Genomic DNA, 12217 nt, shown 5'->3' with positions numbered 1-12217 from the left:
TTGCAAAATCAGATTAAATCCAATGATGAATTGGATTATAATTTTTGCTGAAGAATTGTCGAATTAGATAGCTTTGAACGAAGAACAAGATTTTTTATTAGCTCAGTCGAATTTCATTTTTGTAAGCAATTTTTCATTCTACTTGATGTTTTTTTAAGCCTTTGCATATTATCATTTTTTTTCTTTATATTTGATTGCAATTAATATCATATACTTTTTGCTCTAAAAGTAAATAAAAAAAAGAGAATTATATACATCATCCCTCACATTAATATTTATAAATTAGTCATTTAGGTAAATTTTTTTGAACTATTTAATTGATATATTTACAAGTACCAAAAAAATGAGTGAGTTTTAGCATGAATTTGGATATTTGAGCTTGAATATGAAAAATGGATGAAAGAGGGTATCGGGTGGTCTTTATGTAATTATCTCAAAAAATCAAGAGTTAAATCTTTTTTTCCCTGCGATTCGTCGTTCTTCTATCGCAGCGCCATTGATTTCCCCGGGGCACCTGAAAGTAAAGCAATGCGAGGGCTTCTGCTTCTTCTCCTGCTTCATTTATCTCTACTTCTACACCCGTCTTCAACATCACCTGTCCTCGCGGGAAAGGAAAGCGGAGGAACTAATGCAGTGGAGGATATTCTTCGGCGGGGAGAGACACTGCGAGCTTCTCCTTCCGTGCAGTTGGCTGCAGCGCAAGGCGTCCTTCTCCGTTTGCTCCCGAGTCACAACTCCAGTTTCCTTCTAAAGGTCGTTCCCAAGGTAGGCGTGTGGTTTGCTAAGTTATAGGTTCGTAGAAAATTCGATCCTCTCAAGGCATCTTGAATTATTTTTTTTGATATTCAACTCTTAGGGGTTTTTTTGAGTTTAATATAGTTTTTCGATTGTTAGCATTTGTGGGATGTATGATTGTCTTGTGTGTTCTAACAGGGTCTATGCGAACGATTCAGCTGCTTCCGTATAGGCAATGTCGCCAATTCGACTCCAAATGGGCCAGAAATAATGTAATAACCTATCTGGATTACTCAGATATTTGTCTTTTATGCTATCTGGTTTTTCTTCCTCTCGTGGATTGAGTTTTGGATGCAAAATTTTTTTTGGATTCTCGATGTGCAAATGCCAAATTTCATTTGCTTCATGCAGCTTTGTATCGTTGAAATGCTTAAAGGTTTTAAATTAGGTTCTGGTCAATCAGCTGCAATATGTCAGCATTTTCTTGCACTTTTGTTTAGTCCATGTTTGTTCTCCAGATCCTGTAATTCTACATAACGGTTCTTTCTATTCAGTGTTTTTTTTTTTGGTAATATTTTATTACTAAGATAGTTTTTGTGGCATTTTCACTTATGAACAAGTTTTGGTCGTTAAAATGAGCACTTTTGTTTTTGAAACTCAGGATTGAGGGCAGTACAGCTGTTGAGGTTTCATTTGGCCTTCACTGGTATTTGAAATACTGGTGTGGTGTTCATATTTCATGGGATAAGACGGGTGGAGTTCAAGTGGCTACCGTTCCTTCGCCGGGGTCATTACCACGTGTGCAAGGGAGAAGTGTAAAGGTTGAACGTCCAGTTCCATGGAACTATTATCAGAATGTTGTTACATCAAGCTGTGAGTGCGTTGTATTTTTTTTTTCTTCCGGAGGTCTGCCTTTTTCTATCACTATATTCCCCTTGCAGGAACATGATGAATATGTTGGATATCAAACAAATTTAAAGTTAGCCATTCTTTTATCTTTCCACAACATCTAGAAACGTGTATTATTTTTTTTCTTCCGGAGGTCTGCCTTTTTCTATCGCTATATTCCCCTTGCAGGAACATGATGAACATGTTGGATATCAAACAAATTTAAAGTAGCCATTCTTTTATCTTTCCACAACATCTAGAAACCGTTTGATCTATATAATTTGATGCAATATCCTAACAATATATTATGTCTATCAGTTCAAAATAGCTTTGCTGCTTGTTTTTTGCTTCTCTCTACTAGCCAGCCGGGGTAGATTGCTGATTATGTGCCCTAAAAATTCAAAAAATCCTTAGAAGTTTATATTGAAAGCAACTATAATTGCTACTCTCTAGCAATGCCATGTATATCCATATCCAAATGCTTCTTATAGCTTTAGCAAGCCATCAAACCTCAAAATGTGACAAAACGGTCAAAATTAAGAAGGTAGAGTCATAGGTATAGGGTTTAAACTTAGAGAATGTTATGTTGAATATCACACATATGAGTAAAATAAACAAAAAAGAAGAAGTATTTAAAACAATTACCTGACGTGCATACGGGTAAAGATATTAGATAACTTGTTAATTCTTTATGTGACAACAATTGGTGCGGCAGAAGCAAAAATCTTTGTGAACTTCAACATTTTTATTGTTGAGAAGTAAATAATTTTCTGTAGAGGAAGGACTCAGGAGGCAAAGGAAGAAGGCAATTAAGAAGATTAGAAGAATGATTTTTGAAGGGAGGCAGGAGGTAATGAGAGGGAAACCATGAAGAGATTCTTTGGGAAGGGTAGAATCAATGCTTGTACAAGATGCCAATTTTTTTTTTTTATTCTATCATCAATGATCTAATTTCATAATGCCAATTACTATTTATAATTAAATACTTTTTTTAAAATGACAAAGCTACCCTAAAAGAAATAACGAAATACCAAATTGAGCCTAAAATGACCCTAACCATTTATAATTAACTTAAATACAGCTAAGAATGATCACATTATGTATGACATAATATTGAAAGAATAAGGACTCCGAGGTGGATGTGTTGTACCCTGATAATTCTAGTGTTGTGGAGCATCCAATTTCAGATTATTGAAATGTTGTTGAAGGAAGAATTGTATGTTCTTAATTGCATTATAGAGCTACCATAATTTATCAAAAAGAAGGTAGATGATGGAAAAATTCATTCCAATGAGGATGTCATAAATTAGATGGAAAGTTCATATTAGGGGTAGTTTGAACTAGATTGTTATGTAAGGTCATGAAAATTAGTTTGGTATATAAGATCGGCACATGATGGGTAAAAATAATTTATGAGAAGATATCATTGAACCTTAATATAGATCAGCTTTGATACCAATTGTAAAAACAGGCTTTATTCAAAATCAGCTTTGATACCAATTGACGATCAGCTTTGATCCTCATTGTAAAAACTTTTTAGATTTATGAACATCAGCTTTGATACCAATTGACGATGAGCAAGATAGTGAAAGTGGAAATTGTGATTAGCTTTTGATAGTTGATTTTTTACTAATAGAATAGTTGTGTAGATGGAGAACTGATGAGATAAAGAAAATGTGATTTGAAAGATTAGAATGAATGCTTAAAAGAAGGGAGATAAGTGGAAGCTAGAAAGAAGCATGAATAACCTCTTGGAGAAAGTGACAAATCAATCTCCAGTCGAGATGCCAAAAAAAATCCTTTTTTTTATTTCTGACCCGCCCTAGACACTATTTGTAATAACAGGCCTTATTCAAAATGACGAAAATATTCTTGATGAAAGGAAAAAAAAAACAAATTATGCTAAATAAATAATGACACTTTAACCACTGTTTATCAACTCAAATACAACAAATGGCAATCACATAATACATTAATGAATTCTGAAAGCATATGAATTCTGATGTTGGCCACTTGAACTTCATCATTAGGCACTCAGAATATTGGAGAACGTTTACTATATGAGCTTGGAATGAAGTAATGTTCCAGCATATCTGTTTTGAGTTGAGAAACCTAATACAAATACTCCAAAAAAAAAAAAAAAGATTACTTTTCTTTATAGTAGTTTGGGTATGCCATAAAATGATGTTTCTTTTGGATGTGTGATTACGTGAAAAACTACTTATGCATCACCTTTAGCAGGAGCTTTGTATTTTACTAGCATTAACTTGAACATTTGATGCGAATCGAAGCCAAAATCAGCAAACAAATTACAAGTAATATTTGAGAAAATTCAAATTAGGGCTAATTGATTAATCTCCAAGCAAATAAACAAGATACAAGAGGCGAACTATAATTCGTGAGGTCTCTCCAGAAACGTTAGACTCGGCTAGGAACAAGAAGACACAGAATACTGTAGGAATCAAAACATAAAAACAATTCCTAGGTGATCAGCCCAATCAAAACACCTCCAAAACACTTCAAACTTCCCCCTAGGACACATTCAAACTTTTTCTCCAATTGTTCGCATCACATACGTGATTAGAGGCTTAATGGGCCCCACCTAGGGATTGGAATCATCTTAAGAGGGATTGGGGTTTCCACCTCTTAGGCTGGGTCGGGCCGGTCCATGAGGGATTGACGTAGCAACACTTTCCTCCCAAAGAAGCACGTTGTCCTCAAGGTGGAATGATGAAAATTGATTTTGGATTACTTTATAAGGCTCTCAAGTTTCTTTATAATCTGATAGATTCTTCCACTTAATCAACACCTTCTTTGCCTCAGTCACTCCTTAGCATTCCCATTCTATCTCCAAAGGTTCCAAAACTACCTTCATGTCCTCTACCACCATCGGAGTTAGTGAAGACGAGGGTGTGTGGTCTCCGATAGCACGCCTCAACAGTGATACATGAAATGCTGGATGCAATGATGATGATGGTGGCAACCTCAGATGGTATGTCAATGATTCAATGCATGCCACGATCTCATATGGTCAAAAATATTGCGGGGAATGCTTATCATTCCTTCTCATGGTCAGTGTGTTCTACCTGTAAGATCTTAACTTCAAATGAACCATGCCCCGACCGGGCTCAAGTTCTACTTCCCTCATATGTCCAGTCCATCAACCTTTCTCTTCATGATTTATTGGACCTTGAGTAGATGCCCCTTGAGCTCCGCTAATATGTTGCCTCTCTCTTCTAAGTACTGGTTTATAGTGGATGCTGGTGCAGTACTATGCCTATAGTATATCATGTGAGGTGGATCCCGCCTATACAAAATCCTAAAATGAGTGGTTTGTGCTGCAATATATGTGATGTGCTGTACCAATACTTAGACCAAGGAATCCACCTTGCCCAAAGTTTCAACATATCTGGGCTAAGGGTATAAATGAGCCGAACTTCTGACTAATCTTTGAGAAAATGTTACTTGGGTTTGTCTCCACACTCTTCTTGATCACTTTTGTCTGGTCATTTGTCTGCGATAAGGGTATAAATGAGCTGATCTTGAGCTAGCTCAAGGCTTGGTCATTTTTGGCTCATGTTCAAAATGACTCATTAATAAACTATTCGTGTTTGGCTCGATTCAAACTAATTTGTTGGAATTAAGTTCATGTTCTACTCAAATATAATTAATTAAATTTTTATTATTTAAAAATAATTATTTTTACTGAGCATTGGTTTGGATATTTCATTTCTTCACCACTCAACTTTTTTTATCAGAAATGCCCGATATTTGCATATAAAAAGCTTTTCTCATAACTACATTACCTCACATTCCAATGTGGGACTAACAAATGCCATGTAGAAGTTGCGGGTCCTATCATTCCCTCCCACCGTTATTGCAGGCAAAAGTTAATTTAATTTTTATTTTTAAGTACATTTACATACTAAACGCCCAAATCCTATGTATTTAAATATCTCAGTCTGTAGAATTTGCGAGACTTGGCCACTCAATTAATTTAATTTTTTATTTTAAGGGACATTTACATACATACCGCCCAAATTCTAGTTTTTTTTAATAATAATAACACCCAAATAATTTAAAAAATAATAAAGTTTAGCCTTTTTTTAAATACATATAAAAAATTATTATAAAAAGATATAAATAAATATTAATATTTAATTTTTTAATTATTTTGAGCCGAAAAGAGCCACACATGAATGAACAAATTTTTTTTTTTCGTGTTTGGCTCTTTTATTATTAGAGCTCAAAAAAATTTTTCGTGTTTGGTGCGCCTGCTTAACAAACGAATCGAACACGAGTTATTTAACAAGTTAAACATGAGCTATTTAATAAGCTAAACACGAGTTTTTCGCGCGAATGACGAGCTTTTTTGTTAACCCTAGTATGAGGATGATATACTATACTCTTCTTTAGGATTGTTCCTTGTACTCTGAACGGTTTCTTCCAGAGATGACTGAGGAACACTCTGTTCCTATCTAATACAATGAATTTTGTAATACCATGCAAACAAATCACTTCCTGTATGAGCACAGTAGCAATTGAGATTAGTGTAAGGGTGTCACAATGGAATGAAGTGTGCATTCTTGCTCAAATGATCAACTACCAAAAATATCACAATAAATCCCTCTTATCCTGGCAACTCCTCTATACAATCCATCGTCACCTCCTCCCAGACTTTCTTAAATAAAGCTCGGGGTTGCTTTAACCCTCTCGGCGCTATTGTCAAATAATTGTTATTGACACTCATCACATCTCACCGTCTTGTATTCTACTTCTCTATGCAACCCACCTAATATAGCACTGTTGACGGTTAACTGTATGCTTTCTGTATCCCTGAGTGCCCCCAATTGCATTGCTGTAAAATTCCTGCAACAATTTGAGGATGTACTCTAATGCTCTTGGTAACATGAATCTTTTTTGGTAGAGTAGCTGTTGCTCCCTCAATGCATATCCTGGATGACTGTTCGGAGCTTGTAGCAACTCAGCCCTGAGCTTCTTCAACCTCTCATCCTAATCACTCTCCTACCTCAAGGCTTCCCAATCTTAGATCACAGGTGATAATAAAACTGTTAGTTGGGGCTCCTCCACTTTCCTCGATAGTGCATCTGCAACCTTGTTCTCCGTCCTGGGTGATATTGGATCTCAAAATCATATCTAGGTAACTTGGATAACTACTTGTGATGCTCCACAGTTAGCATGCTCTGCTCCAACAAATAATTGAAGCTCTTCAGGTCTGTCATAACTATAAAGTGTCGCCACAATAGATAGGGACACCACTTTTGAATGACCAAGACAATAACCATCAACTCTTACTCATATACGGAGTTGAGCCTCGCCATGATAGTGAGCACATGATTGAAATAGGTAATATGCTGCTGGTTCTGCATGAGTACTGCCCCCAATCCATATCCTGACGCATCCATCTCTACCACAAATGACCTACTGAAGTATGAGAGCGCTAATATTCACATTGGTCCCGATCTTCTCCAACTATTTGAAGGCATATGTCGATGGTTGCCCCCATTTAAAACAATATTTCTTCAGCTGCTCCGCTAGCGGGGCCATACCCTCTACTGAATTTCTTTAAGTACCCGGTGAGACTTATGAATGCTTTAAACTCCTTCGAGCTTCTAGGCAAATGTCAGTCCAACACAGCCTCAATCTTAGATTGGTTTGTTGATAGATATACTTTGGTCGCCACTTGCTCTATGTAATATATATGTGATTGTGCAAAGGAGTATTTCTTCAGGTCGGCGTACAACTGATGCTCTCACAAATTCTCAAATACCGTTCTCAGATGCCCCATATGCTCTACCTCCATATGATAGCAGATCAGGAATGCATAGAAAAAATACCCTAGACGAACTTCCTGAGGTAAGGCTGAAAAACCTTATTCACGAGAAATTGAAATATAGCCAGAGCATTCGTAAGGCCAAATGACATCACCAAAAATTCATTATGACCTTCATGAGTCCTAAAAGCTGTCTGGTGCACATCAATTGGTTTCATCCTGATCCGATGTTATCCTAACTGAAACAAATCTTTGAGAAAATGATTGCTCAAAAAAGCTCATCAATCACCAGAATAAGAAACTTGTCTATTACATTTTCTTTGTTCAAAGCCATGCAGTCTATACAAAATTTCCAACTACCTTTCTTCTTCTTCACCAACAAGAGTGGATTTGAGAAAGGGATTACATTGGGCCTGATAAACCCTACCCCGAACATCTCCCTAATCAACCTCTCTATCTCATCCTTCTGAATTTGAGGATACCAGTATGGTCCGCATTGATAGGCGGAACACATTCCTTCAATGTAATGGCATGCTAGTGCTCTCTCGATGACAATAACATGATAGGATATTAAAATATGTCAGAAAATTGCTGCACAAGTTGCTGAACACACTCGAAAAACTCTACTTACTATGGGTCTCGAATTCCCTCTAGACTTTGCAACTCCACCAAATAGCCCAATCCTGCTCCATTTATCATCTTGACTATGGTTTTGAGCGAGACTATGGTTTTGCACCAGCTAGCATCCCCTCTCACCACCACATTCCTCCCCTTCACCCCAATCTTCATATTTAGGAATTTTCTAGCAACCCCCATCTCTCCGATTGCCTCCGATTGCCTGTAACAATTTCATCCCCAAGATCACATTAGCACTTCGCATGTCCAAGTGAAGAAAGCCCATCATCTGTATGCCCTGTAGTGTTAATACCAATCCCCTGTGAATTCCTGACTTTTCTCCACCTTCACTGTCCAAATCATAACCCCACAAAATTTTGTATCCGTCAACTTCAACCCAAATTGGTCCACTACCCAGGTTGAGATGAAGTTTTGATTGGTCCCACTACCACTAACATTACTAAAGGTTGCTTCTGATCTGTCCCCTCACATTCTTGGTGTGATTTGGAGTAAATCCCACCACTGAGTTGAGGGACACCTTTGCTAAATCAAGGTGTAAGTGTTCTTATCCCTCCACTGCTTCTTCATCCAACTCCTCATTATCCGCCTCTCCCCATCACAAGTTGTAAGGACCTGTAGCATGCGATCCTTGCACTGATCGCCTGGTGCATACTTCTCATCACATCAGAAACATATTCCCTTTTCTCTTTTCTATTGCACCTTCACGAGGTGCTTGAAGTTGATCCCGAGATGGGCTCCCGTATTCCTCTTTTTCGGCCCCTTTCTCTGAACTGACACCGTCTGGGTCATTGGTGGTAGGGTCATTGAGGTACTTTTGTGGAATCCTCCCATGGTGCTGCTTCTGCTGGTCTTTTTCATTTGGTTCTTATCTTCCACTATCTGAGCTAGCCTATCATCTCTCCAAATTCCCGCGGTCTCAACAATTGGAGGGCTGCACGTATGTGTCGGCACTAAAGAGTTGGGGGGGTGAGTTGCCCGTAAGAATCTGTCGGTCACCGGAATTGAAATCCTGTTCCCCGCTTCGGAAGGATGTTTAATTTACATATATATATATATATATATATAATTTTAGAAAAATATGAAATCAAATTGACCTCATATTTTTCACAGTTTAAATGAAAGAGCGCTCTATCTCAAATTCTGTATCTATCCCAAGGGATAAACACAAGACTTGAGGGTGAAACTCGATCAAATAAACTAAAAAAAACATATGACACGGTCACACAAGTAAACTAAGACTTGAGGGTGATTCTGTCAATTTTATTTAATCAAGGCTTATATTTGCGTGACTCGGTCACACAAGTCGCCTGAAAGATATGAGGGTTTACGTCGTATCGGACGGCAACCTCGGAACCTAGAACAAGTTAGGACTTAAATTGCACAATCTGACTGTGCAAAGGTCTAATAGATAAAGTGAGGATTTATGTCGCGCTAAGCAGACTACCTCGAAATCCTATGACTTGTTGTTTAATTTCTAGGAAAAGAAATGGTTTTGCTGGGGAAGACATGTTCTGCTGTTGAAGATAGCAGTGCTGCCCACCATGCTAGCTTCAAACTCCTTGCCGTGCCGAGTTTAAGGTCAGTTATGGTGTCAAATCAAACGACCCTATGGTTGTAGTCCTCTAAACATCCTATATAAAAAGAAAATATGCTTAAAGCTATATAATATAAAATGTGCAATGTAGGAATAAACAGTAGAGTGCATGTGAAATAGTAACAGGTAGAAACATGAACAATATAACATGCTATACAGGAAGAACAGTAGCAATTAGAAACATGAATAATATAACATGCTATACAGTACAATAGCAGGTAGGAACAGAAATGGTATAACATGCTGTATAGGAAGAACTGTAGCAAGTAGAAACAGGAAAATAAAACACTGTAAAATGTAAAACAAACCTGTATGCCCATGAGATCTACTGTTTCTTAAGTATAGCGACCCTAAATGCATCTCAAAAGCGAAGTCTGGAAGAAAACGTTATCCAGGAAATCCAAAGAAGAGTATAACGACTCATGACAGAAAATTTCGAGAAAATCAACGAAAAAGATTCAAGTAAAAGAAAATCCTCAAAAAAAAAAATCCTGGAGTAATCCCGAAAGAAAGGAAAAGTAATACAAATGTCCTGTCCCAAAGCTTCGATAAAACAAAGAAAAAATTCAGATGAGGGGGACCGAAAGCACTCGTATGGGATTAAGTTCAGTTGTATATTTATTCTCGAGGGTCCACGAAGGCTACTCGGTCACCCAAATGTATAGAACCCGCCCCTCATCTTGAAATCTTGAAGTGTGTCTTGAAACTCACTATGAGGGCTATTTCCTAGCCTAAACAAGTATTCGTCAGGTGGACAATCAATTTTAAAAATGTATTTTTAAAATTTATGTTTTTGACATGCACATAAATCTTGAAAAATTATCAAATTTTGTTTTATAGAGAAGATTATATTTTATTTTGAAATAGATTTTAACAATTTTTACTGTCCACGAGTCAATTACGTTGTCGGGAGTTGGATTGCCGATCATCTGAGGAGTTTCGAGTTTACTCCCGCTAGACTTATGTCGGTGATGGATACCATATCCTATTGTTCATCTAATGCCTGGATCTTGATGTTATAGGATATGACATCTTTCTGCTCTATCTTCGGTGTGCCTTTATCATCAACACCGTACGCCCCAAAACGACTACTTGCGACATTGCTGGATGGTTTCACGTATAACAAAAGGCTATACGTGGACGCTTATGCGTCGAACATAAACGTAAAAAAGAACGAACCAATAAGCAAGGAAAGAAAAGAACAAAAATGGAGAGAGAGAGGAGACACTGATCCATCTAAAACACCAAAAAGAAGAATGGATCAGTCCTCAAAGCTCGTGACAAAAAGACTCGAAAAGGAAGACCGAAGATCCTTGAATCAATCCGATATCACATTCTCACTTTTAGAATTGGACCAACCCGAGTCAAAATGACGGAGAATGAATCAGTTCTCAAAACTCGTATTGAAAAGACCTGGAAAAGTAGGGCCCAAGGTATTTCCTAACACACATAAAGAGCCACTTTGCGCTGATTTTCTCAAACCCCAAAAACATAGGATTGATCAAGTTTACCAAATGCTTTTCCAAAATGAGATTTAAAATCTCCCAAACTTCAAAAGTGACCTCGGGGAAACCACCATCAATATTTCCAAACTCATGACAAAATCAAAATTCTCCCACTTTCGAATTAATAGATAGTCTCGCGTATCGAATAAGCATAAAATTTTTCCACTGAATTTAAATAAATGCTCAGGGCCGAGGCTAATAGAGAAGAGAAAGCAACCACTAAGGCTCTCGGCTAAGACAAGGAAAAGGGCTAAATGAGGCTCATGGCTACGGCAAAAGACAGCTGCCAAGACCCATGACCAAAGGCAACCAAAGGGACAGCGAGTAAGGCTCACGGCTAAGGCAACAAAGGATCTAGAAAGGAACCACCAATGGCTACTATGCTTCCCAGACAAACATAAGAGGATAACTGAAGTGATTATAAGCTTTAGGATGACAAACTTGATCTATCCATAACATTCAAGCCAATCAAGCCTAGCAAGAAGGACCAAATCACACCAAACGACCTCCAATAGGTCTCACGGGTAAGGACCGAAAGGGGAGGTTGATTCAACCACATCACAAACCCACGGCTAGGAATAAAAAAAACACCCAATTGCGGCCTTATAAATTGCCAAACCAACCCATCAAAGACCAAATAACAACTTTCGAATGGGGACAACACAGCACGCCCAAAACAGGCTCTCAGGTAAGAGCCGAGACCAACAAAAATCAAAAGAAACTAAGCCATTTCTCGGGTATGAACTAAAGCCAGCAAAATCACATTTCGGGTAGGGGGCCAAACAAAGCAAAGCGAACCCCCAACTAAAGCTAAACAGAGCCACAGCTGGAGTTCAAACTCAGGTTACAACAAAAGGGTAGAAAACATTTCCATATCCTTAAGACATCAAAATATAGAACTAACATATGTTTTAAACAAGAACAACCATGGAGTTCTTCCAAAATAAATTTCTTTAGCATATGTATATTTAAGCCAAAACACACGTAGGATGCCAAAACCGAGCCCAACAGGGGCCAAAACCGAGCCTAGCAGGGGCCAAAACCGAGCCCAACAAGGCTAAAACA

General features: G+C 37.8%; 1 protein-coding gene across 1 annotated transcript in view; it reads left to right on the top strand.

Moving 5' to 3' along the window:
• Window positions 1-448: 448 nt before the first annotated feature.
• Window positions 449-12217, top strand: part of LOC110023203 (alpha-N-acetylglucosaminidase) — a 133033-nt gene continuing 121264 nt past the window's right edge. The window contains exons 1-3 of the mRNA XM_020722501.1: window positions 449-765; window positions 934-1007; window positions 1397-1608. Coding sequence (XP_020578160.1) covers window positions 529-765; window positions 934-1007; window positions 1397-1608 — 523 coding nt within the window. The 5' untranslated portion in view covers window positions 449-528. The remainder of the gene's footprint in view (window positions 766-933; window positions 1008-1396; window positions 1609-12217) is intronic.

The sequence above is a fragment of the Phalaenopsis equestris genome, unplaced genomic scaffold (assembly GCF_001263595.1).
Source record: "Phalaenopsis equestris unplaced genomic scaffold, ASM126359v1 Scaffold000223, whole genome shotgun sequence".
NCBI classification, from domain to species: Eukaryota; Viridiplantae; Streptophyta; class Magnoliopsida; order Asparagales; family Orchidaceae; genus Phalaenopsis; species Phalaenopsis equestris.
This window is presented reverse-complemented; position numbering and strand designations above follow the sequence as displayed.